The sequence below is a fragment of the Amblyomma americanum genome, chromosome 8 (assembly GCF_052857255.1).
Source record: "Amblyomma americanum isolate KBUSLIRL-KWMA chromosome 8, ASM5285725v1, whole genome shotgun sequence".
Taxonomy (NCBI): domain Eukaryota; kingdom Metazoa; phylum Arthropoda; class Arachnida; order Ixodida; family Ixodidae; genus Amblyomma; species Amblyomma americanum.
In genome coordinates, this window is record NC_135504.1 from 16,200,513 (window position 1) to 16,227,252 (window position 26,740).

Below are 26,740 nucleotides of genomic sequence, written 5' to 3' on the forward strand. Positions count from 1 at the left end.
GAGGGCTGGCAGATGGAAAAGTTTAACCACGGATTAATGGATTGACCATGATATTATGACAAATGGTTGATGTCATTGGCTGGAGGATCTCCTGTGAGGGGCGTTTGCTGCTTCGTTCTGGAGTTGGCTACTGTAGTGATGTCTGTAGCTCATTTTCCTTCCCCATCGTTTAGTGCTGGTACTGTAACCCATCATGTTCAAGCCAATCAACTAGTGCACCTGTCCACACTGTGTCGTGCAGGTGTAATACGTAGGCGCCCTTTTTCAGTTCAGACGATTCGAAGCACCTTGTCGCCTGCTGGTGGAGTTACTAGCTTTCAGAACAGACAAAGTGGCAAAGTTGTGTTTTGCAAGAATTTGCTGTGGCGCAGTTACATATGTGCCTTTCGTTTGGTACCGTGGCTTTCCTTGCATGGTGTTCACATTACCACTTGCGGGCTCTTGTCTTTCCTTAGTGGACTGCCCACATTTGGTAATTTTGAAATCCGGGCATTGCATTGAAAGTGCACTAAATTTCTCAAACACGTGGCCCTTAGACGTGGCTTCAAACATGTGGCTCTTAAAAAGAAAAGCGAAGTTTTTAAATATGCAGCCTACTGACCCTGAATATTTCAGCCTCTCTTCTGGAAGCGCCGCGCCAGTACCGCCTTGGTTTCTTCGCCATCCTTATTGTATCTTTCTAACATGGTCCGTTATGGTCTGTTTGCTTATCGTGTCTTGTAAACCAGCAGCCAGACATTATTCCTCCGCAAATTCAGTAGTAGTGATTGTGCAACTCTGCACTGCCCCAAGCTTTGGGTAAGCGCTTGAATTTCGATACGTCCGAGGGGATGAACGAATTGCACATTGTCGCAGACATGATAAAGGGGACACGGACTTCACCTGTATTTCCTCCTCTTTCCTTTGTTGTACTGACAAGTTGAACAAAAGTATGCTAATGTGGCGCATCTATAGCCCATTACTGTATCCTCCTGACATTTGGAGCAGTGACATTTGGGTACTTAGTTTTCGTTTATCACTCTTAAATGTTGGGCAATCTGCTGGATGTCTGTGGTATCTTGATAAGGACATCAGCTAGTGCCTGCATGCAGGAATGGCTAGAAAACACATGTTTGAAAGCACTATGGGCACTGTTGCTAGCACAATATGCGTGCAATTTTAAAAACGGGAGTGGTTACCCCAGATGTGTGCACCGCTTTCTTTGGGTGATGTTTGGTTCACTTTGCTTGTTGCTTTTTTTTTGTAGCTCTTCACATTTCTTAATTTGCAAAGCTCTACAACTTTCAGTTGCCTTTTGTTTGTGCTTGTGATTTTAATTAGTGGCTTTTTCTGCTCAACCCATTTAGACTAGCTGCCTTTGACTCCTGTCGTAGCAACTGCAGCTGTCTTACTGCACTGAATTCGCGACTTTGGAAACAGATTGCAGTGTAGTATGAGGCTCCGGTTGGTCATGGGTCATGTTTTATTGCATTTTCTTTTTCACTATGCATTGTGGAGACACTGCTTTGTTGTTCTGATTGCGGTTGGTTGGGCACATTTGATGACTCCCAAGTGCACCACTGTATGCACATTGAGAGAGGCTGTTAATGTTGCTGGTTGAAAAACACGTTTTTTTTCTCTGTTTCTCTTTTCATCTGTTATATCCGCAGTTTCTCGTTTGAAATGCACATGCAGTATCTGCTCCGACAAGCCGAACAGTAAGCACATACGCCGTTACTCTCACTCGGCGACCTGCTCGGCACGTAGTAAGCGTGCGCGAGAGAGATGGCAGAAAGTGTTTATTGAGAGGATGTGCGAGGCTCGGAGGCTCTGTCTCATCTCGGGTGTTGCGCCGCGAGCCGCAGGTCGACCCTGCACAACGGCGCATCCTCTTCGGGGGCTGGCCCTTCTTCGTCCTCTCAGCACCACCCGAACTCGGCATCTGGGCTGGATGACCTGCTCGGCCTCAACCTGGGTGCCTCGGGAGGACCCACCGGTGCTGAGCCGCCTACGGCTACCGACCCATGGGGGATGCCACTCTACGACGGCAGCCAGGTGAGGACGTTTGAGAGTGAGGAGAGTGGAGAGAGGAAAAATTTCTCATTACATGCTGGTGCTAACATCGGATGCAAAGAACAATGAGCAAAATGTACAAAGAAAATCAGTTCTTTCCTGATCATTTTTCTTTATGGTGGTCCATGAGGGTAGACAGGCCCTCAACTAGCCTTTCATATTTGTTACATTTGCACTATTTGCGCTTCTTGCCTGAATAGCTTGACATCAGTGAGCAAGAAAGCATGGGAAGGCTTCCTGCTGCTTTGAGAGTGTTTAGTCATCTCTGGCTTTTCTAAGCCTGCATCATTGCACTGGTTGCCAGGGAAAACACGGCTGTGGTGTGATCCTGATGTAACAGGGCATGAACAGCACTCTAAGCACACTTTTTTTGGCTAGTCATTGGTGTCATTTTCAGACCATGCGAACCTAGTATCGCATTGGAAGAAAAATTTTGAAAAGTGGTTAGTGAGGGAGAGCCATTCCGAGGGGATATGCTGGTAGACATTGTTTTTCACTGTGGCGTGGTTCTCTCTTCTCGGTTTTCCCTGGACCAGGCTGCAGCCCCGGATCCGTGGTCTTCCCCCACGAGCAGTCGTCCGAGCACAACCGCAACGGCAAATGACCCATGGCAGTCACCCACTTCCAAACCTGGTGTGCACTCCTCACCTTTTGGTTTTGTCGCAGGCACAGACTGCAGTGTTCACTTTTGGACTTGAGCACAGTGGGTATTCATTGGGGTGACCCGCTGTGGGGGCTCAGTGGCTTTGGCGTTCGGCTGCTGATCCCAAGGCCCCGGGAACGAATCCAGGCCACAGCATCTGCATTTTGATAGAGGCAGAATGCATGAACGCCTTGTATACACATAACGCCCATTTGAGAAAAATGAGGCTTTAATTTTCCTCTGTGCTTTGGAGGGATGTCCTTAATGCCCTGCGAAGGCTCACCGCTTGCCTGATCAGGTGTTGGTGGAAGGGAAGCAGCAGCAAAGAGGGTAGGGCGTTCAGAGTAGGGCGATGTTTGGGCATGTGTGTGTGTCTCGGCGCAGTTTTGCGGCAGCCACTTTAACCTGAGTGAACCTAATCTGTTGGAACCTAGAAATCGCGTTTTTAAGCTGCAGGCGACAAGGCAAAACATGCCTTGCAGCCAGCCCACACAGCCACATCTCGCACATCGCTGCCGGCGCGGTGTACTTTTGTTTTCCTACCTTCGGTCGTTTGCGACCACCGTGCTGCAGCAGTGGTGGACTGCACCAACAGCTGCAGCAAGATTGTAACTGTGCCCTGGCGTCGGCGTGAGTGCAACACGCGAGAAGCTGCTGAATGTGGTGGCGGCGAAGTGCCAGTGGAGTCTATAGAGTCTCTCTTTGGCCAATCTCCTGTTGCCGTCCGTGTGTGCTAAGCATAGGCTGTCAAAATCCCGGCACGGGTAAAGCACTATTGCGAAGAGGAATTCGCTGCATAGCATGCGGAAACACTGCCACAGTTTCAACCTAACGCTTGGGTCTCTATTGCATGGGTTTCTGCGGGTGCTTGGGACAGGACTGGCTCACGAAAACGAGGACAGTTGGTTTCTACTGTACCAAGTTAACTTGCTCACGAAATCGTTATCTGCTGTGTTCTAGAATACAACTGCGTCGTTTGGAATCCCCCATAAGCTCATGAATGTAAACAAATCAGAATCGGTAAAATAAAAATGGTGTCTGTTTTGTATTCCACCATTATGGCAGATTTTGCCCCTTCTTATCTATCTGACCAGGGGGTCACTCCGCTTTGTCATAGTGAATGTTTTAAGTTGTTGCCTCTCCGTGATTTGAGTCACTTGGTAATGTATAATATTTTCTAAACCATCATCATTAAAAAGATACTACAAATGACATTTCATCTTTCAGTCCTCATACTGGCTTCCTTTCTTCTTTCACTCCCTCCCTTATCCCTTCCCTTACGGCGCGGTTCAGGTGTCCAACGATATATGAGACAGATACTGCGCCATTTCCTTTCCCCAAAGACCAATTGCTGGCTTCTTCAAATAGTAGCTTTTTTTTTTTTCGTAGACTATTAAAACTTAAAACTCCCTTCCTGGCCCTGCTCTTGCCGTGTCTTTGAAAGAATTTTTGGATTCTGCATTATGTAGTTGAGATGTTTGCTATGTGCATTTCCTTGTGCTCTCATAGTATCTTGTATGCTGCTGACTTAACATTTGTCCGTGCGTCTCCTACCATAGCCTTATGCGAGGCTGCACACAGCCAAAAGTTTGATATGTGTGCAGCAAAAGATATTTCAGGCATGTTTTGGATCCAAGCCCCAATAATCATATCAAAGGTGTTAGAAGGAAAGATCACCGACAACGACGAGGACTTCAGGAGGTTATTGTTAGGTGTCCCAACATTTTCGTTGTGTGGAGTGTAGGGTCCCTCTTGAAGAGGGCTATGCATTTTGAACTAACAACTTTACGGAATGTGGAGTGCATGATGTGTGGCAGAGTGATATTGACCTGCTTTGCAGTGTAGGGAGGCAGCGGAATTGAACAAGAACTTGGTGCACAGTGCCTTGCGTTAGCCCTCTTGACAGTCACTGGCGGCATCAGATTAACCTTGCGGCAATTTTTTGTTTGTAGCTGCCTCTGAAGGCTCTACATTAGGAGGGTGTACATAATTTATGTATGTTGACAGATAATCAATGTTCTAGTAGTTCCAAAGAAAGTAAGAGACACTAATGCGATCAGTCCCTAAAAGTTAAAGCACGCTGCCATAAGTTGTAGCTGGGACGTCTGTGAGCATGGAGGGAGCAAAACCATTGCAGCCGAGTCTGGGGACTCTCTGTGGTAGATAAGCAAACAGCAAAAAATATTAGAGGGCTGCCCCCTCTCATTATGGGCCCACATCACCTAAGGGCATGCTGAAGCCAGATCCGGGGTGGAATCAAGGCAGAAAAATTGCTGATCATGACATTCGGTCAAGGAATGTTATCTTTGGTGCCATGAAATTCGGCAACAAGTTTAGCGATTTCTTTGTGGTCTCTTTGACAGCGAGCCACGGAGACCCGTGGTCAAGCGGCCAAGATCCATGGCGGTCTTCTGCTGTCACAACCAATGGAAACGACCTGGATGAGTTTGACACACTGAGCAAACGGTCGGCCACGACCAGTCCGAGCTCTGGTGGGTGGAACATTCTCTTATCTACAGTTTAGTACCAGCACCGTGTGATTGGACAGTTTGACTTCTATGTATAGAAGTCATTGCAGACTACTGCTTGCATCTATTTGACAAGCATTGAAGACTTTTGGTTATGAATATTGATGACATCAGCAGATGCATTACCAGCCCTCCACCCATCGGCTTTTTTCTTTTTTTTTCCGTTGTGTAAAACAGGCGACCAGAAATAAAAGAACCCCTGAAAAGCTCTCGCAGAGCTGCAAACCTGCTTCTCCTGTACTTGTTTCCACGACAACAGTGGATAGTGTCTGTATTGTAAAGGCTTAAAACCTGAAGCCCCACAACCTGTGCCAAGGACAAGCAGTTGTCAGTTATTTCTTGCCATGTGAATGCAAAGATAAAGTGGACATGACGGTCTTGAGCCAACAGCAGTTGAACCTTGTTATAAGGAAGTTGAAGGGGCCTGGTGATTACTTCGTTACTGCCCATGTTGACCAAGCTTCCGGGAATTGTTATTCCTTCGTTATAGCCATTATTTAATTTTAGACTGTTTCATTATAACGAGGTTCGGCTGTGTTGTGCCAACCAGCACAGAAGTGGTGCTGTTCATCACTGGTAGGTCACCAGTGCACTGCCATAGCTTGTCATGCAATCTGTGCAAACCACTGCGAAAGTGGTGAGGCACTTCAGTTCCCCAACACTTTGCATGGATTGTGCAGGGCTGTGCCCCTGGTCCTTTGTACGTCAGGTTATTTCCTGCGTGTGCTTGTTGCAGACCCTTCAGGCACATACTCTCTTGTGTTCTCTACTTTCTTTTGTTTGAGTGTCTGTCCTCGTTCTTGTCTTGTATGGCCATTGACTCACCCTATTTCTAATAAAGGTGTTTCACCTTTGCTGTAACATAGAATTGTTGGAAATTGGGCCGGCTTGGTGCAGGCACTTTGGTGTCACTTGGCTCGTTTGCACTACCTAGATTGATATTTTGGTACAACTTTTAACTTGCTTATGACTTCTGTGCCAGTACTCACTCATGGGGCTGAAACTAGAGTGTGTCATGGAAAGGAAAATAATAGGTGTAATGTTGAGTGAAGCAAAGAGGCAGAGTTGGTCAGGGAACAGCGAGTTCATGACATTCTAGTCAAAATCAGGAAGATGAAGTGGTCATGGGCAGGGCATGCAACGCGAAGGATGGATGAACGTTTTCGCTTTACTATAACCAAAGTGAGTTTTTGACCATGTCGTGCCTCTGGGAAACCTGCCGATGAGAACGGTGCTGCCACAGCCCGATGGCAAAATGGATGCGCCCAGAAGGGCAAGTTTGAGAAGGTACATGACCAGTGGCATATAATGTGAATGCAAGGTAACTGATGGTCGTTAAGGGAACTGATGGTCGTTAAGGGTAATAGACTGGATTCTAAGAGAAGACAAGCATAGCAGGGGGCGGCAGAAAGTTATGCGGGGGGGATGAGATTAAGAAGTTTGCGGGGATAGGGTGGCCGTAAGGTGGCACAGGACAGGGTCATTGGAGAGACATGGGAGAGGCCCTTGCCCTGCAGTGGACATAGTGAGGCTGATAATGATGTCTAATGACACATTAGGGTAGCGATGTGGATTGGAACAGAGGGAAAGTGTAGTGGGAACAGAGAGAGTGAGGGGGGTGGAGGAGATAAGGAACTTTGTGGGGATAGGGTGGCAGGACAGGGTTAATTGAGGGTCACTGGGAGGCACACTTTTCCTGCAGTCGATATAATTGGGGGGGGTGATCACGACGATGGCTGCGGTCCACTAGCATTGTGAAATTGTCTGTTTAGTAGCCATGCATAATCTTTGAACCAGTGTTGTGCTTGTGTTCCTGTGCTGTCCTGCCTCTGATCTGTTTTGTTTTTGTGTGTTTGTCTCTTCCCCCCCCCCCCCTTTTCCCCTCCCACTCGTCATTTGTGTGCCAACCACCACCACTACCTCCTCGCCACCTCACTCATCGCCCTTCAACGTTCTTGTGGCGAAATGGCTTTCTCACCTGCGGCGATCACCACCCCTGTGCCGCTTCACTGGGGCAACCGTGGTCTCAACATCGTGCAACGCGTATTTTGCATCCTCCTTTGGGTGAATGCTGGTAACACTGTGGTGACACTTTTTTTCCTTACTCCTTTAACTATCATTTCATTTCTAAAAATGTGCCGCTTCTTGCCTGACAAATCTTACTGCTCTGGGCGTGGCTGCCGCGGTGTCCTGCTCATCAACACACTTACGTGAAAATGTTTGTTTCTTAACTTTGACGGTTTTGATAATTTGTTCATCTGGAATACCCTTCTATTTGTTGGGCAACTGCTGTGATCACTATCATGATAAAACGTTTGCTTTGGGAACCTATTTCTCTCTACGTGCTGGGCATTGTGGTCGCGCCCCCAAAAACTTTACATTAACAAACGGCCTTGATAACAACTTCCACATGCTTTTCTTTTACCATTGTGACTTATAATTACATTTTTGCCCCTCTGTACCCGTTCTTGTTTCACAATAATTTGTCTGCATTCTCCTTCGCTCCGTGTCGACTTACTCTGTCATGGTGCGATTTGGAACACTGTTTTGAAAAATAATGCATGCTACTTTGGTGTGGCTGTCGCTGGTGAATGTTTAGAACAAACTGGGGCGGTAGGAGATGCATTGGCTCTGGGTGGCCTACGTCGCGTCTTGCCCAGCGCTGAGGAGGATGAGCTGAGCAAACGGAAAACCCCTGAAAGCTTCCTGGGTCCCAATTCTAACCTGGTGAACTTAGATGCTCTCGTCACAACGCGACCCCCAGGTGAGTTGTAGTTTGCGAGAAAAAAAAAGAACCAAACAACTAAGAACAAAATACCATATATTGCTGCACATAAGTTGACTCCAAATGTAAGTTCACTCCCGAACTTGCAGCTCTCACTGACCAAAAAAAAAAAAAAACTTAACTCTGAATATGAGTGGATTCCATCTCACTGCAACAAGGTAGCCAAAGCGAGAAGGTGAACGTCCGTGGTGTTTCCTGTGGGATGGCATTGTGACACGTGCGCAGCTCAAAGATACAGATGTGTAACGGTGTAGTCATGAGGCTGTCAGTCAGAGGCAAATTGAGATTAAAGGCGATAAAATGGTGCACTTTCCTTTCTTCCACACTCTTGTGCAGCCTAGCTGGCTAGCCTGGTAAGCGACAAACCGAACTGCCAATTATCAACGGTCCTGCAGTTTCAGATTCTGCAGTGATGAACTCTCTCTAAGTTGGCGGAGATCTGCTCTCGTGCTGTCTACCACTTGCCCGGGAAAGTGGCCGCCAGGCTAGCGAGATGGGTAGCGCAGTTTGAATTTTTGTCGGTGGAACCCATTTGCATACAAATTAAGATTTTTTTATTCATGGAGCTCTCTGTGTACTGACAGGAACAGTACTGGTACAGGACACAATACTACCTGCGGCTTGGTTGAAACTACTTTACATCTTGCGAATAGGTCGGCTGTGTGCATTTGCGATTTTCAGGACCTGAAGGGGGCGCTGCAAATAATCCAGCATGGCAGTGTTAACGACTCCTCTCCTGTGTGCAGCCTGGGTAGAGGGCTTCGTATAAAATTTCCAAATAAACTCGCGCTTGTGTGTTGTTTGTGGCAACGTCATGTAAACTAGTCCTTCATTTTTTGAGGGTATAAAGGAATAAATGAGAGGAAAAAAGAAATCTCTTGTGTGGCATTGGAGTGGTAGGTATACGAGGTGCGCTTAGGAGAGGATTTAAAATTGTTGACATCGACAAAGAAGACTTGTACAATGACTAAATGACAAAACTAGGAGCGCAGTTTTCTATATGTACAGTGAAACCCTGTTTTCGCAAACATGTAAAAATCGTAAAATATTTCGATACATATAGCTGAAGCCATGCTGCTGCCTCCAAGGCACTGTTGATGGGTACGAGAGGAGCAGACGCATGCTGACTGCAGGGCTACAACTCTACATGCTGCCATATCTTCTGTGCTGCTGTTAGGGAGTGCATGAGAAAACCTCGGACCTTGACGGGAACACTTATGGCACCACCACCAGTCACTCGTCTAGTGCGGCACAGCCTGTTGTCTGCCATCTGAACGGGCACAGATTGGTGCAGAGGAGTTCGATATATGTTTCATAGTGTTTCATGGCCAACTGTGTAAATTATATATAAGGTAAAAATTGTGTGTTTGTTAAAATTATTTACGAATAGTTCGATATGGCTGATAATTTGTAATGTCCGTGTTCGTTATACCGAGGTTTGGCTGTACTAATACGTGTAGTTGAGACCCAGCAATTTTCATGCTGCTCGTGCAGAAATTAAGTTTGCCTCTCGAGTCTGATAAAGGTACGCCGTTTTCGTTTCTTAGTGCTCAAAATTTTATGAACTGCACAGTATTTCAAGTATGAGTAAAGATTTCTATTGTGTATACAGGTGAAAAGTGTGAACAGTGGTAATGTCTTTTAAGAGCACTGTTTTCTCAGAGCAATTAACCTTGCCTTGCTCTCTCAATTCCTTGGTACACAGTTGATGTAGTGAATGTTTTTGGGGCACTCAAGATGTTAAGACCAGCTGTCTTCAAGGTAGTCTGGTGTATTTTTTTTACCGGGAACCTGCAATAACAATTTCTGAATGTGCTGGCGAAGGACTTGTAGTAGTGCAAACGGTATGGTTCCGTTCGTGCCGGTCCTCCTTAAACCAATCCACAGGACCGTCCACTGAGTGATGTCGATTTTGTGAAAATCTCCAAATGGTCGAAACCCCCCCCCAATTTCAGGTGTTCATTTTTGTAAAAGTAAATATGAAAGGACGTTTACTTCAGTGCAGCAATAGGGGTATCTGTGATCAGGGTGAGAGTACCACTGGTTAAAGCGTGTGCTGGCAGGGCGTCAACATCTGTGGCAGAAGATCCCAGTTTCTTTTGTATGGAAAGTTCGCCTCAATAACGACTAGAGCCAAGGCTGAAACCTGAGCTTCACTTCAGGTTTTTACTCCTATTTTTTTTTTTGTCCTTAAAACAGTTAGTCTGTCTAGTGGGATGTTAACACTGAAAAAAGCTGGTATTTTTCTCTCTTGATGCAATCCAGGCGGGCTGCGCACTTTCTTTTTACTGTCCAGTCTAACGTATGTCTTGTGATGCAGAAAGAGGCAGATAGAGTTTTTGTAGGTGGACAACTTTCAGTTATGGCTATAATGGAATCTGTACTGCTTGGATGTATGTATTCATTTCTGTAACGCGAAGAGCAGTGCCTGAATGCTTGAAACTGTGGCACTAGGGTAATATTTTAGACCGGAGTAAGTTTGTTTGATTTTGCTGTATAAGAATATGAGCTCTTATAGTTCAGTCTTGCCTGTTAGACATGCAAGTTTCATTCATATCTGTTCTCCTCACACAGTGGCATTGAGCAAAGTACAGTGTTTGTGTGTGTGTTGTTTGCTCTGTCTATCTTTTGTGCTATGACAGATTGACCTGTAGCAGAATTGACATCTGAGCTAGTTGGTTTTTCATTTTCAAAAATTATATAAAGCGCACTTAGGACAACAGACAAGGGAGACCAAACAACACAAGCGCTTACTCGCAACTGCGCGTTTATTCGAGAAACACACAAAAGGAAGAACAATCACAAACAAAACAAAAGCCATCGCGCAGGCGTGTCAGGAAAAGTGCTCATACAGGTGCGTCAAGATAACAAAACTCTCTTTCATGCAAAACCACCGTAGGGTCAGCCACACACGTGTGCTGATTCTTACGGATGTGATAGGCCTCTGAAATCTCTCTGGTTAGCTGATTAGGGTGTCAGAATAAGATTTTAGTTTGGTCAAGCAAAGGCTTGCAGCCGCTGCATTTTGAACAGTGCTTAGCGAGGTTAGATGAAGGCGACTTATTCAATAACAAAAACAAAAAATGCTCTTGCAAGCGCACATTAAGGCAGCGGCCTGTTTGACCGATATAGGTCCGGCCACAAGAAAAGGGAATGTGATATACACCACTCCTTTTGAACATCTGACATAGCGGTTCTTGTGATTCACAGTGCAGCACCGCTTTCGTTTATCACATACACCGCTGCTAGAGCGCGCAGCAACCTTCGCACAAACACTACTAACTTTCTGAGGGACAGAGAAGGGAACATTAACACCATATCTGTTACCCACGTTTTTTAGTTGATGAGAAAACCGATGAACATAAGGTATGACTGCAATATTTTTCTTTTTCTCCTCAGAACCCTTCAAAAGTGACCTATTGAACTCTTTTACTTTTTTCAGCACCTTGCTAGAAGCTAGAAACAGCACGTCCTCTGGAAATCCAGCCAATCTTAGTCTGTTCACTTGCTCGCAGAAACTTTCCTTCATTTCGGGAGGGCACGACTTGAGCAAAGTTTTGCCTACATCCAAACCTTCATAAGGTGGAAAAGATTTCAACTGCAAGAGGCATTTCGAGGCAAGTTCCTGAGGAGGACCGTTACAGGTGCATAGTGGAATGTGTAGATGCGATGAAAAGATGTGGGGGTGGGAAAAAGAGCAACCGTTGCCTGGAGCCTATGGTAGATTTTTTGACATCCAGTGAGCAGCGGGTAGTTGTGTCCGACAAAGAGGGGTACTTCGTTGTGTTACCCGAACACTTGTTTAAGAAAAAGGCTTATTCGGCAATGGAAGCACATTTTAGACCTGTTAAAGTCGAAGCTACAAAGGTCAAGGAAAATGCTCTGAAATTCTTGTCGCGTTTAAACCTAGAGAATTTGCGCTCTAGCGTTAAAAAGGCTGGAGGCCTAAGGCTCGAAGTCTTCTTTTCAGCCAAAACGCATAAGGACGACATACCCTTTTGTGCTATTGTCACTGAGCGGTCGACTTGGCAACATGCCGTTTCATGCTTCCTGCAAAAGCACCTAAAAGGCCTTACCTTAGCGGACCCATATCAGACGCCAAATTCTTTGGCTGTTGTCGACTACCTTAAGAATCATAATCCAAAAGGAGCATCTGCATTTATTATTGATGTTAAAGACCTCTTCTACTCGCTGCCACATGACACACTGATGAAATTTGTTAGTAATTGCATTACCGAGGATAATGATGAACAATGCTTTGTCAATGCCTGTGGTATTTCCGTTCCTTCGTTTTTAGAAGTGCTGTCGTTTTATCTGGCTTCTACTTTTGTTGACTGGAATGGGCATTTGTTTATTCAAAAGACAGGTGTTTGTATCGGATCCAAAGTAGCGCCCGTCCTCAGTGATATCTTCCTGTCTCGAGTTGACTCTTATATTGAAAAGAATCAGAGTGGCCTTGCAAAAAAGATTTTCAGGTATGTCGATGATTATCTGGTGTTTGTTGACCGACATGAATTTACAAGGAGGGCGGGGGACATTATTAAGATTTTTAAAGAATATGGGCGTGGATTACAGTTCATCTTTGAAACTCCTACAAACGATTGCCTGCAGTTCCTTGACACAAAACTTCATTTCGTGCAGGATCATGTGTGCTGGAGGTATTCTCCGAGGTCTGATAAACCACTCTTAAATTATCAATCAAATCACTCAAAAATTGTGAAGTGCGGCATTGCTGTCTCCTGCCTAGGATCGTCTTTGCTCAAGTCGTGCCCTCACGAAATGAAGGAAAGTTTCTGCGAGCAAGTGAACAGACTAAGATTGGCTGGATTTCCAGAGGACGTGCTGTTTCTAGCTTCTAGCAAGGTGCTCAAAAAAGTAAAAGAGTTCAATAGGTCACTTCTTAAGGGTTCTGAGGAGAAAAAGAAAAATATTGCAGTCATACCTTATGTTCACCGGTTTTCTCATCAACTAAAAAACGTGGGTAACAGATATGGTGTTAATGTTCCCTTCTCTGTCCCTCAGAAAGTTAGTAGTGTTTGTGCGAAGGTTGCTGCGCGCTCTAGCAGCGGTGTATGTGATAAACGAAAGCGGTGCTGCACTGTGAATCACAAGAACCGCTATGTCAGATGTTCAAAAGGAGTGGTGTATATCACATTCCCTTTTCTTGTGGCCGGACCTATATCGGTCAAACGGGCCGCTGCCTTAATGTGCGCTTGCAAGAGCATTTTTTGTTTTTGTTATTGAATAAGTTGCCTTCATCTAACCTCGCTAAGCACTGTTCGAAATGCAGCGGCTGCAAGCCTTTGCTTGACCAAACTAAAATCTTGTTCTGACACCCTAATCAGCTAACCAGAGAGATTTCAGAGGCCTATCACATCCGTAAGAATCAGCACACGTGTGTGGCCGACCCTACGGTGGTTTTGCATGAAAGAGAGTTTTCTTATCTTGACGCACCTGTATGAGCACTTTTCCTGACACGCCTGCGCGATGGCTTTTGTTTTGTTTGTGATTGTTCTTCCTTTTGTGTGTTTCTCGAATAAACGCGCAGTTGCGAGTAAGCACTTGTGTTGTTTGGTCTCCCTTGTCTGTTGTCCTAAGTGCGCTTTATATAATTTTTGAAGATTGACCTGTGTCTGAGCTAGTTGGTGTGACATTTTGGAAAACTACAGCCAACAAACAGACGCCACGCAGGAAGGCCTCGTGTGTGTGTGTGACCTTCCTGTGTGGCATCCGTTTGCTGGCTGTAGCTTTTCATTGAGCAAAAGAAAAAGGAATCAGGCCTTTTGCTGTCACCTCTGGCAGTATTGAAGGGATCATGTTCATTTATGTAATGTTGGTGATGGCGTGATGCAGTGTCAGCAACTTCGCACACCTGGCCAGGGAAAAAGAAGATGCGTGCACGACACATGGCCACATTTGGAAATGAAGTTGTGCTTTGCGCAGCCCCTTCGATTGCACATTCATTGTGTCCATTCTTTCTTTACATGTATTAATAGGTTAGGGAAGTAGGGGTAGGGGTGACAAATGTGTCCTGAACTACTCTGGCTAGGGGAAGGCGGGGTGCAGAGACTATGGAAATGAGATTATAGAAACACTGAGGGCGCAAATCCAAAGGGAAGGTTTTGAGCATGCCCGACTTAGCTGTTTTCAGCTTGCTGCAGGTTTCTAGTTAAAGTGAAGCTAGAAACATTTTTTTTTTGTGGCCCTTGCCTTGTTGCTTGCAGGTACGTTAGGTGCCTCAAGCGCAACACCTGCGCCAAACCCGTTCGCGGCGCCACTCGCGGCGCCCACATCCTCGCCTGCCGGCCTGGCTGCCACCAGCAACCCGTTCCAGGCAACCAAGCCACCCACGATCAACCAGCTGCGGCTGCAGAACAGCCCCTTCCCGCCTCCCGTGGCTGCGGTGCCTCAGCCTGCAACGATGGCTGCCATGCCGCCGACGCTTCCGGCTGCCACCGCCCTTCTGCCGCAACAACCCCTCCCGCCGCACGGCTACAGCACCATGCCAAGCACAGCGACAGCTGCAGTGGCCCAACAGAACCCCTTCCTCTGAGGGAGACCCGCAGCATCAGGGGGGGCTCTGTTTCTTGCACTGGGATCATCACCGCGAAGAAGCGCGAAGTCTTGGGTCTTTCTTCCTTTCCCCTTCCCCGGGTAGTGTGCGCGTTTTTTTGGCCTTCCGGGCATTTTGAAAGAAGTCCCGCCCCTTCTTCTGTTCTGTCTTTTTTTTTTTCCCCCCGAGTCGTGGCACGAGCCGTGGAAGCTAAGTTGCCGGCATGCATTTTGTGATGCACATTGAGCTGTGGACTCTGTTCCTCGTGAAGGCCAGCTCTGCTGGAATCGTCTGACCTTTAGATGAGTCTCGATTGAACAGTTCGTTTCTGCTACGAAATCGGGACGATGGCTGGAAAAAGAGGAAATGTTTATGATGCATGAAACTCTTGAGTAGAAGACAGCTTCCGATTGAGCACCTGAAGTGAAAGCAGCTTCATCCATGGAAGCTTGGTGTTGGTCCTAATTTAAGCCTGTGTAGTTTTCTTTTTTCCTACCCGAGAAGAGCATTTACGAGAACCTCTTGCCTGACCTTCACTTGCTGCTCCTGCCTGTGGCGTCTTCTGCACCATCACCAGAATGTGTGCTGGAAAAGCTGATGTGAGGGAAGATAAGAAAGCTGATGTGAGGGAAGATAAGAAAGGAAAGAGGAGCCGCGCATTTTGCTAGCCCTTGTTTCTGTACTGTATGTTTGGTCCTTATTCCCAGAGGCTTGGATGTGAAGAGGGTCCTTGTCGAGCACTGTCATTGTAAGCTTTAACAAATTTTTTTTTATTCAATGGGCAAGCTGGCACTGTTGACTGCTAGAGAGGTGTACTAGGAGTTCTAGACGCTTGTACAAAGTTGCAGACGGTGGGCAAATAAATTTCAGGGCTGTGTAGATAGCGTTGAGCGGAAAAGCAAATAAAAGCAACCTTGGGAAACCTTGAAGTCTCTCTGATAGAAACTGCGACGTCGTGATGCCAACCATGTGACGTGCTTCAAGCTGGGATGCCTGATTCAGAGCTGCTTTGATTTTGGCTTGCGGGTGGTGTTTCATGTGAGAACTCCTTCTGGACTTTATGAGGGGCAAAGGTCATTTGACATAGCCAGCCCCAGAAGGCAGTGCTGTTCAGGATCATGATGGGCAATTGTAAGTTTGCGGTACGGTCATGGTCACTTTTGTGTTGCCTGTAGGAGGTTGTCGCGTGTGTCTTTGAAAGCTGCTGATGCTTCATGTGGTCTTTTGTGCTTGAAGGTTATTTGCTGCAATGAAAAGTCATTCAATATTCTTTTTGGGGCATGAAATGTGTTGAAATGGTCAACTTTTTGTCTCTCCTGTACATCCTGTGGCATGTAGTAATTCTAACAAGGGTGACGTTTTCATTCTTGGTCTGCTGTTTATTAGGAAAGCTTGGTCTGTGCTTGATTGTGCTGGGCCTTACTTGTTAAACGGGGCAGCATAACCTTTTCACGCCATGACACTATTGTCATCTCTTGCGCACTGTCATGCCAATATCTGCACGGCAGTCAGGGAGGCTGTAACGTGGGCTGAACCTGTGGCTATCACTAGTTAATGCTTTTCAACCGAGCACTTTTTACTGTACCACACATACCCCCTGCCCAGATGCCAATGGCGTAGATGTTCTGACGCTTGACAACACAAACTTTTTGAGCTGGGGAACCAAGTACCATAATTTTTTTCTTTTGCCTACATCAATCTGCATCTTTGTAGAGGCTTGCGTGGGAAGTGCAAGTTTTTTTGTTGTTTTTTTTTTTTGGCCATGAATGTGAGTGTGAATCCTTTGTACCACCTGTTCCTAGCTGAAGATCTATGTGTGCTATAAGCTATGTGCTGGAATTTATCTTTCTACTTGATGTTGGGGCAGGGTTGACATACAACGGTGCATTCTCTGTTTGCTCTTACAAGAAATTCTTTGTAGTGTGTGTATGTGTGCGGGGGAATAACCAGTGTCAGAGCAGTGTAGCTCACATTGAAGCTCTTACTGATGTATGCTGGTGTTATTTCTGTGGTAGTGTTGAGGCAGTGTTCAGGCCTTTAGCGAGAGTTCATTGTGAAGAGTGGCAATGACCGTGTATGCTTGTTAGGAGAGCGTTGAGTGCATGTGTGGATGCGTCAGTTTCCAAGGTGGCGTGTGGACGATCGTATCGCCCTTTTTGGCTGGGGTTGAGTTTTATAGGAGCTGAGTAGCTTTTCTACATTTTGGGAGAGTGGTAGACGAACAAAGCTTGCTAGCACGTCCTCAGTGAAGCGTGCTTAACTTTGGCAGTCTTACGGGTCCCATACACCTGTTGGGTGGCTGTAATTGTTTTACTTCTCTTGAGCCATCGTTAATATAATAATGAAGCAAGCTGTGTAGTCGGCGATGCATTGGCATCGAGCAGTGCTGACCTGCTGCTTGCAGGGATTTGACCACTTTTTATTGCTTTTTGGTCAATTTTTGCATCCAAGCCGGAGACCTTTGGATGCAGCCTCACCGGAGTGGATTGTTGTGGCAAATATGGGAAAGATTTTGCAGCTTGGTTATGCCAATACGACTTCGATGAAATGCTGTTTCATTGCTTTTTTGGGAATAGATGGCGGAATAACCAGGCCAGGTTAGAAAAACGTCCTTACGTTACTGCTTAAGAAGTTTTTCCTGTACTGAAATGACCTATTTCTATTTTACAGAGTTTTATTATAGCTTTTATATTATAGAGATGCTAATTGCTTATTTCTTTAAGTCTCTGAATGAAAGGTGTGGCCTGTTAGCCTGTCTGTGAGGTGCTTAGTTCATTTTTGCATTGTGTATGTGAGTATGAGTGTTAGAATGCATGTTTACCTGTACGAGACACTTAAAATTGACCTTTTTGTTTTTCTTGGCTGAAGGTTAACTGAGGAACGTTGCGTGGTGTTTCTGTTGCAATGCAGGCCAGTGCTAACATAAAACGTTGCGGAACATTCTGTCAACTGTGGAAGAACTGGGAAAAAAAATTGTCGTGTGTCGCCCCACAAGACCGGCATGCAGAAAAAATAAAAACAATGCGCTCTGTTCGATCAGTGTGTTCGATCATTTTGCACAGCTGTTGCTCCATGCTTATTCTTTGTGTTGCTCTAGCTGTCAGCAGTTTCGGTAGTTGGTAGTGGTAGTGATTCAATAGTTATTGGTGGTTTCAGTTATGCACTATCAGATTGCTAGTCTGATATAGCATATGGTCTCTCTTGCCTGGTCGGCGCCTTGAAAGCAGCAGCGATGCTCTGAATGCCTGGGCAAGCAGGCCAGTGAAGTTGCACATGCGGAGAAGTGGCAGTGGGTGCACAGATTTGAGCCTGCATACCTTTTAGACGCCAACTTTGATGCCAACTTTGTGGCAGTTTCACATTCCAACTTTGCGGTTTAGCTGCTCCTGGGGTGCAGTAATTAAAAAATCTAAACATCTTTTTGGAGCTCTGAACATCGTACTTCTTGATATGTGTAAAAACTAAATGTTAATTCAAAAGTAATTGCATTGCTTTTCATTCTAAGATAATGTAATTACTTTTTGAGAGCAGCAATTTATGTAATTTGTTTCACTGCATTTAGGACAGCAGTTAGTAATGTAATTAATTTTCAGAAGTAATTTTTCCATGTGTGGCAGGTAATAATAATGATGCATGGGCCACTGCCTTTGCAACTGGTGGATATGCATGAGCTTTCCCAGCCAGAAGAAAAAAATTGGCTGAGGTTCAAACTGGTTGAACCTAATAGCCGAGCGGAAACAAATTCAGCGGTTTTTATAGCGAAGAGTGGTGTGAAGTCATTGCAACGTCATTGCATGACGTCACATCAGGCGATGTGTATCTGCTCTAAAAGTCAGTTCCAAGTGACCACTGGTCATCGGTCACATGATTGGTGGTCATTAGCTCTATTAGCTATGACCATACCATAAAAGCATATCATGACGTTGCCTTCACGCGCAAGCACTTGCACTTAATTGGACAAGCGGACTCCCCGGACTGTACCACGTGTGGCGTGCTAGAGACTGTAGAGCATGTTTTAGTGGCGTGCCCAGCATATGCATGAAAAAGACTCGCGCTAGCATCTGCTTTCAAGTCTCTTGACACCAGGTCCCTCTCTGAGGATTTGATCCTCTGCGCTTGGCCGGATAGTTTGAACTTTACAGGCAACAAGAGCGCTCTCATGCTTTTTAAGTGATACGGTGTGTGTTAGAAAGTGTGCCTTGTCTTTTTTTTTTCTCATCTGCCTCCTCCCTTCGTGACCCTCTTTCTTCCCGTTCCCCATTGTAGAGTAGCAGGCCAGGCAAAACAGTTTTACTTCTAGTAGTAGCACTTTCGCTCTAAAAACCCCACACTGAACACAAATCATTCTACCAGGTGACAAGTGCAGTCTTTTCGAGCTTGTCCCTTTCCCAAACATGAACTGCGCATGCACAGTAGAACCTGGCAGTTTGTAGCAGCAGAGCTCAGGAAGAGGAGAGGTGAAGGAACCGCATTCCAACGTGAAGAGCCAACGCTTTCCATTATTTGCCCCTAGAAATAATGAAAGGACACAGAACAGTGTTCATTTTGTGCTTCAGGCTTTAAAGGGCGGGGGCCCGCACATAGCATGCCATTGCTTTAAAGAAATTCAAAGGGTCATCCTGCCACCACCAAGCCTGCATCATAACACATAGCTCGAGCCATGTACTGCTGCTCCGTTGTTTCCATAGTGCGGTTTGCTGGACCCCTTGGACGTCCTGGGGACATATGGACGTTCAAAGAGTTTCAGTGCCCATTGGGGAAAAAATAGGCAGCTGTGTGCACAAGGAAAGTGCAAATTACCATTCAACCATGCAGAGACTTCAGCTCTACATATGCGCAGTCTGTCCATACTATATCTGCAGTCAAGCTATAACGTAGATAAATTCGTTCTTGAACTGTATTCGTTGCATAGTGTACAGCCACTAGTCATCCTGGAGTTGGTCACCGCACATACGTTGGCACAACCTCGACACTGTCCAAAGTCAGTACACACTGAACACTTTCACTCTGCATTTTCTTGGCTCTTCGAGCTTCCACATCTGCCGAAATGAAAACCACTGGTTCCCAAGGTCAGAGAATGACTTATACAGCCGGTAGCCATATGGGGTAACTTGTATAATGCGTTCTGTTTGCTTCTTTGTGCAGTGTTCAGATTGCAGTGGTGTGTTCACTATAAACTACTCCAGCACGTAATTACGCTTGACATGAAGAGAATTCGGATTGGCAAGGAGACTCCATTATTTCAAGATCCTGATAAAAATAAAACGTCGAATCAGCGTAACATGGAAATTGTGATTTGTTGCATTAAAATTGTTCAGTCAAAATGTATTGTACGAATGACACCTATATGTATTTACAAAAGATACAGGGCGTTATGAGAACTGGAAGCCCAGTGACCAATGGCCGCGTCGCACACCTCAAGCCAGACAAGGATGTGGTCGCAGAAGGAGAGAGGGCCCGTTGGGATGCATGGACCAGCACAAACTCTGTGTACACTGTCCAGGCGTCCTTGTCCGGCAGCGACTCGATCTACGGCGTCCCCTTCTTGTTGGAAGCAGCGGCCGGCGAAAGGGCGCACCTTCCAGAAGCGGGTGACGACAGAGACGCCTGGAGTGCAGCCTTGCGCTGCTCTTCAGTCATCTCGCTCAGCGACTGGCTCTTCTTGGCCTTCTCCACGTAGACCTCCGGCAGCGACTGGATGGCCATCGCGCTCAGGAGTACCAGAAGCGTCATCATCAGGGTGATGACGGCGTCATTTTCCCTGCCGACCACTTCCATGAGAGCGACGACCGCCAGTACGCCGAGGCGCCCGAAGGCATAGGAGAAGCTCAGGCCCATGCTCCGGCTCACGGTGGGGAATATGTCGGCCGTGTAGCCGTAGTTCAGGCTGAGCGTCGCCGAAGACAGGCTCTCCACCACGACTTCCATCGGGACGGCGAGCCACTGGAGGTCGGCGAGCAGCACGCTGGCCTTGAGCGCCGTCAGGCCGCACAGGAGGCTGAGCAAGACGGAGAGCATCTCGCGCTGGCCACGGCTGTGCAGGAGTCGCCAGACCAAGGTGTAGAGTAGGGTCTGCACGACGGCTTGCAGGGCGTGCCAGAGGCGGTTGCTGCTGACGGCTCGGAGCACGTGGCCGTAGTAGGTGAAGTTGACGCTGAACCAGGAGAGCAGCACGGCCACCGCGCTCCGCCGAAACCGGACCCTCTCGAAGTAAGTCTCCGCCGCATTCATTGGAGACGAAACTGTCAGCGTTTTCTCGCGCTTCCTAATCTGCCTCTTGAGGGCCTTGAACGTGGCCACGGCCTTCTCCAGATGCACGCCGTTCTGCGTCGCCGCTGCCATAGCGACCTCCAGGGCCGCACGCGCCCTATAATTTGCCAGGAGCCAGGTGGGGGACTCTTCGAGCAGGTAGCACCAGAACACCAGCATGACCGTGGGGAGCACCAGGAAGGCGTGGGCCTCGTTCCAGGTAGGCTCGAGTGTGGAGAGTAAGTGTACCGCAGGCCCGATCAGGGTGACTGGGACGCCCGTCTCCGTGAGTCCGTACAGCGCGCGCCGCTCGTTACCGGTCACTTCGTAGAGGAGGATGAATACGAGGACCTGGACGGAGCAGGTGCACGCCGACACGAAGAACCGGGAGACCACGAACATTGGGAACGTTTGCGAGATGGCCGTCCCCACGCTGAAGGCCACGATGCCCACGGCGTTGCCCAGTATGGCGGGTCGGCGTCCCACCCTGTCTGACAGTAGTCCGGCCACTGGGACTAGCAGCACAGCGCCTAGCACGTACATGGTCTTGTAGACCTTGAGGAGGGAGCTGCTCTCGCACACGAGGTCCCATCGGCTCACGATGCTGTCGCCAGGGGCGTCGGTGTCGTAGTGCCAGCGCTCACAGGGCACTGCGCGGCGCACCTCGCCAGCGGTCTTCTGCAGAGGACAAAGTGCGCTGTTTGGCCTTCGTTACGAACACAAAATAAGCGCAGGGGGAAATCTGAAATATAACCTTAATCACCCGAAATTGTGCTGTGCCGTTTACAATCATGTGGAGGATACTGAACCACAGATTTACAACCAGCAACTGCAGTACAGCGATCTTGTTACCAATGAATACCTAGCTGTTTACTGTCGGATGAATCACGGCGAACAACATGAAAGCTTTTATTAACAAGCACTATACGCTTGCGACGAAGGATACAAGTTCTGTGCATTAACGATGCGATACTTTCGATATATATAGCTATAGCAAGCGTCATGCATTTTCGAACGCCACAGCGTATCACAAGACGTTCTGGGTGCCCTGAAGCGGCCGGTGTGCACCATTGACGAAATCATTGGTTCAAGGAAAAAGTGGCCAGGGAAAGGAAAGGGGTCAGTAACTGTCAATCTCGGTGGACACCGTAACCGCGCCTTGAGGGGAGAGATATGGGAAAAAGTGAAACTTGCCCTGCCATAGTGGAGGGCTCCGGAATAATTTCGACCACATTGTTGAAAACATAAAAATCCTAGGCCTCTACATTTCCAACAAGGGTATGCACTAACACCTATGCCATAAAGGCCATTCGCAAATCTGTGCAGAACAGTGCAACACTAATCAAACGATCTCCAACCGCCACCGGGGCATGAGAGAGGCGATCCAGGCGGACACGTACCGCCCCATTCACGCCTTCTGCCAATGCAGAATTACCCATTCCCTCCCCTACCTTTACCTCAACCCCAGAGACCGAGCAGGCGAACAGTCTAATCGTAAACGGCCTACAAAACGGCCCTTCTTCTCTAGACGGCGTCCCTCATAGCCTAGCTCAGTCGCTTTGGAACGTTAAACCCCCTAAATCAAATCAAATCAGACCTTCCCAAAACCACACCTACCACCAAACTTCTCCAGATGGTGGTACATAATACCGTATAAGAGTTAGTTGAGGCACACTTAATGGGCCAATACCACAGACTCTCTCGGACGATAACCGGGCAAAAACCCTTAAATAGACTACAAATTCATCTCCCTGGTCAAATCAGCCTCCCGAAACCATCGGCGCAAATAGTTACATTTCGTCACTCCCGAAGAACACTCATCCGGAGTGCAATCACGAGCGATGCACTGCCATACCTAAGGCCCTTGACAAGCGTTACCCTCAGTCCACCCCTGCCGTCTACGTGGACGCCGCTGAATATCCCCAGCAGTCCGCATTCGCGATTGCAGATGGTCAGTGCTCGCAAATTAGTTGCCTGTGCGACCATTCGGAACTTGACCCAGTCCATCGAGGCGGAAGAGGCGGTAATAGCACTTGCCGTTACCCACTCCTCCGCAGAAGTTATTTTTTGCGGTTCAAAGACAACCAACTGCAATTCGCAAAACGAGAAATCCACGGCCTGGCCGCTAGCATACTCCAATCTGCACCCCCCCCCCCCCCCCCTCCAATCGCCACATCGCCCTCCTCTGGATTCCAGCGCACGTACTGCAGACACCCGGGCAGCGCTGCCGCCCATGAGCAAGCCCGAGCTCTCGTCAACCGGGCAGTGGACGGCTTGCCCTCGATCCGCAGTGCGAGGGACCGCCTCCTTCCCAATGGGCACTAAAACTGCCTTGGACGTCCTCTGGACGTTTAGGATGTCCATGGGACGTCCAGGGGAGTTTCAATTCCCATTGGGTTACGTCACATCACTATGAATTATAGAAACTCCCGCCTAATCTACCTCCCTCCTCACCCTTCCCTGAGCAAAGCCGAGCAGGTGGTATATATATATGGCTTCGACTACTAGTTACTAACTGCCGCCATGCCATCGCCTTTCCTACTCTCGCTCAAACATGGAGGGGAAAAATTTCCATGTCAGTTATGCCCAAGCACTAGAGCGGATTGTAAACACGCTTATCAAAATTTCCCAAACAAACCGAAACCTCCCTTTCAAGAAATGGAATCACAGGAGCGATGGGAGGCTGCTCTGGCAAGTTCACAACCGGTTTTTTTTTTTTTGGGGGGGGGGGGTAGGAAATGGCGCAGTATCTGTCTCATATAGATCGGCGGACACCTGAACCGCACCGTAAGTGAAGGGATAAAGGAGGAAGTGTTCGACCATCTGGGAATCTTTAACGTGCACTGACATCGCACATCACACGGACGCCTTTTGCGTTTCGCCTCCATCGAAACGCGGCCGCCGCGGCCGGGTTTGAACCTGGGTCCTCCGGCTCAGTAGTAGGGCGAACGGTGGTTAGCAGTTGCAGTAGCGGTAGGAGGAGAGAGGAAAGGAAGGGCAAGGTGGTTAACAAGCTTGTGATGTCTTGTTGGCCACACTGGAATGTGGGCAGCAGACAAAAGAAGCAATAGAGAAGATGGGAAAGTTCGGTTCAGTTCATTGTCTGAAAGTTGCGTGTCAAGGACAACATGGACGCGCTGGACACTCTAGGCATAGTCGAATGCAACCAAAGAACGCAGCTGCAAGTGTACTGAAAACAATCCCTTCAGCCGATGGCGTCCACAGACTGTCAAGACATCGCGTGTAACCCGTGGTCAATCGCCTCTGCAAGCTCCCTGAAATATCCCACCAGCAGGTGTAGGGGGATTAACCGGGACGTAATGGCCGCTGTGTTTTTTAGTTGTTTGCAGGGGCATATTTATGTATTACTCTTAGGCGGGCATTTCTGGTGAGGGCGGCCCTATTTGAACTATGTATGGACTTCTGTCGTCCAATAAATGGGGTTCAGTGTCGTGTTCGTATGTAATATTTTTCCCTCAGGTGGGATGGGGGAGGGAGGGGGTGTAGATATGATGGGGGACTATACCTCGCCCCCCCCCCCCCCCAAGATTCGCTCCTGGTTGTATCCTACTACAGATTAATTTCGGAATCCATGGGGTTTCTAACGTTCACTGGTATCACACACCACAATGGCATCTTCACATTTCGCCTCCATCGAAGTTCGGCCGCCGCAGCCGGAATCGAACCCGCGACTTTTGGCTCAACAACCGAACGCGAAACACTCAGCCATCGCGGCAGAATTTCGGTAGCTAATCTCCAGCAATCAATTTTTTTCTAACTAATTTCTCACTTCTTTCGGTCGAAATTACTCCAGAGCACTCCAATACGCGCGTGGCTCTTAAGGTTGATGCATAACCCGCACTATTGCTTGATCTGCATTTACCAACTGATTTACGGATTTTTATGCGCCAAATGGCACGTAATCTATTATTCGATCGGCCATTGCACAATTAGCCATCAGAGTTTTCGAACCGCGCTCCTCACCGGGATGGGCGGGTCGTAGACGTCGCACTGGCTCGGCTGGCCGTCGGCGCCCAGCGGGATGGCCGCGTTCCTCCAGAACTCGGAGCTCAGGTCGCGCAGGTCCTTGGGCGGGGCGCACCAGTGGCTGACCTCGTGCCCGATGAACCGGTCTGCCAGCACGTGCAGCAGCAACACCACTACGGACAGCATGCCGGTGAAGAGGACGCGCCTCTGGAAACCGCCGTGGCCCAGGATGACGTACACGTTCTCCTGGATGGCCTTGTACGAGTCCGAGGTCACGAACCCCGTCAGCAGCATGGAGGCCTCGGGTCGCGCACTGATGGACAAGTGGTCCCGGTCATCGGACAGGAACTGCGACATCTCGGGCGGCTATGCGTAGCTGCTGCTGCGAGGCGGCAGGGATGGCGTAGGCTTAGACAGTGGTTTCAGTGCCGGGACGCTGCGTCTTATCGCTTAATTCGTTGCTTCTTCTCTATGGGTAGGCTGCGTGCTGCGCGCGCTCTCGAGCAGTGGGCATTAGCCACGGACCCGCGAGTGTTTCGGTGTCTTCTTTTTTATTTAGGTATAAGAAGGGGTAATAAAAAGTACACGGTAAATTGTGGGGACGTTAACCCTTAAGCTCCGGCTTTAAGTATATGACGCGACTGCGCTAATAGCTCACTTGGTTTCCCTTCACGCACATTCGCTGTTCTTTGTTCATGTTGACACATTTGTCACAATATTACCACACAGTTTCCACATTCTTGTCTTTGAACTCTTCTACACTGCAGTTTACGCCCATGTTACTCTAATTAGCGTCTCACTAATTAGCACGTCGCTAGTTTACTACGCAAATTACCATACTACTAAGCTTCGAATTAAGCCAACACCGCACGCATATCACAACCCCTCCTCCCTTGTACCTCAGCCAGTTCAACGTGCCTATACGTAGCTCTTCCCGCCCCGTGTCTACACACAAAATTTCGGGGCTCACGGCACGTATACGCGGTGGGTAGGCCGTATTTGGCAAATATTCGCGCCAGGTACACTTGTGTCCGGGACGTAATAGTGAGACTGGTTCGAATATCTACCAAAGACGACTTGAGCATTGCGCATGTGCCGCCCAGCAAGCTGAAACAGCGGCTCTGTCACGCAAAAGATCGTCTGGAACGCCTACGTTAGAGTTGCGCATAAGATCACCTACAAAGACTGTGCTGATTCGTATAATTGGCGAGTCAGGCGATATTCAAAAGGAGAATACGGGAACGAAAAAAAAAAACGACGTCAACTAAGGTCGCACGTTCTCTAGTTTTGCGAATGTCCGGACCCCGTAGAGCATCTGTTACGGGTCCAATTGGACTTATTTTTGGAAATGCGGCGGAGAGTTTGAAGGATGCTTCACTCCCGCCACCGGTTGGCCCGGTATTGCACTGCCTCCGGGATCGGCCTTGTCTTTAGCGCGTCTTTACTATCCTGTCTTTCTATCCCATCTTTCAACTCTCCTTCTATCTGCACGTGGTAGCGATTGTGGCTCGGCTTGAGCCAGTGAGCAGGCCTGTGCACTTTCCTTCCTTTCTTCGTGGCAGCAACAGACAGACGCTCTCTAGTTGACACCCTTGCAAAACATGCTGTGTACTGATGCGGTACATCACTGAGAAAACGCAGCAGTCTTGAACACGGAAATCTTTATCATCACGAAAGCTTTTTACATCCAGACTGCCAAGAATCATGTTAACAGGACGAAAGACAATCTTCCCGATAACTGCGCCCCTCTCAATTGCGTGCCGTCCATCCTCAGTGCGAACAAGTGGCTCGCAGCCGTAGGGGTGCCGAAACGTCGTTTTAAAACCTTTCTTTTATGTCGTCGCGGCGGCTGCTGGCCCGAAATGCGTGGGTTCGATCCCGGCCGCATTTCGATGGAGGCGAAATGCTGGAGGCCCGTGTACTGTATGTACGTGCGATGTCAG

At 47.9% G+C, this 26,740-nt stretch overlaps 2 protein-coding genes across 7 annotated transcripts in view; one reads left to right on the forward strand and one right to left on the reverse strand.

The window, feature by feature from the left end:
• lqf (epsin homolog lqf) overlaps positions 1-17,597 on the forward strand; it is a 29,886-nt gene extending 12,289 nt beyond the window's left edge. For 2 of the 6 annotated variants that reach the window (XM_077633919.1, XM_077633920.1), the window contains exons 7-12: positions 1,650-1,697; positions 1,845-2,034; positions 2,589-2,685; positions 5,059-5,187; positions 7,823-7,987; positions 14,233-17,597. In XM_077633919.1, the coding sequence (XP_077490045.1) occupies positions 1,650-1,697; positions 1,845-2,034; positions 2,589-2,685; positions 5,059-5,187; positions 7,823-7,987; positions 14,233-14,561 (958 nt within the window). In that variant the 3' untranslated portion in view covers positions 14,562-17,597. The remainder of the gene's footprint in view (positions 1-1,649; positions 1,698-1,844; positions 2,035-2,588; positions 2,686-5,058; positions 5,188-7,822; positions 7,988-14,232) is intronic. The other 4 variants (XM_077633924.1, XM_077633925.1, XM_077633923.1 and 1 more) reach the window with 3 other exon arrangements.
• A 1,213-nt stretch (positions 17,598-18,810) lies between these two features.
• Positions 18,811-25,256, reverse strand: LOC144100972 (solute carrier family 22 member 7-like). Its single transcript, XM_077633918.1, has 2 exons — positions 24,795-25,256; positions 18,811-21,488 (listed from the first exon to the last, which is right to left on the reverse strand). Exons 1-2 carry the CDS (start codon positions 25,152-25,154, stop codon positions 20,091-20,093), a joined length of 1,758 nt encoding a protein of 585 aa, XP_077490044.1. The 5' UTR covers positions 25,155-25,256; the 3' UTR covers positions 18,811-20,090.
• Positions 25,257-26,740: the final 1,484 nt, after the last annotated feature.

Bases quoted from the DNA above. Each gene is read 5' to 3' on its own strand.
- LOC144100972 (XM_077633918.1), bottom strand. From the start codon at position 25,154: ATGTCGCAGTTCCTGTCCGATGACCGGGACCACTTGTCCATCAGTGCG. The intron at 21,489-24,794 runs GTGAGGAGCGCG...TGTCCTCTGCAG, and splicing joins TCTACGACCCGCCCATCCCG to AAGACCGCTGGCGAGGTGCG.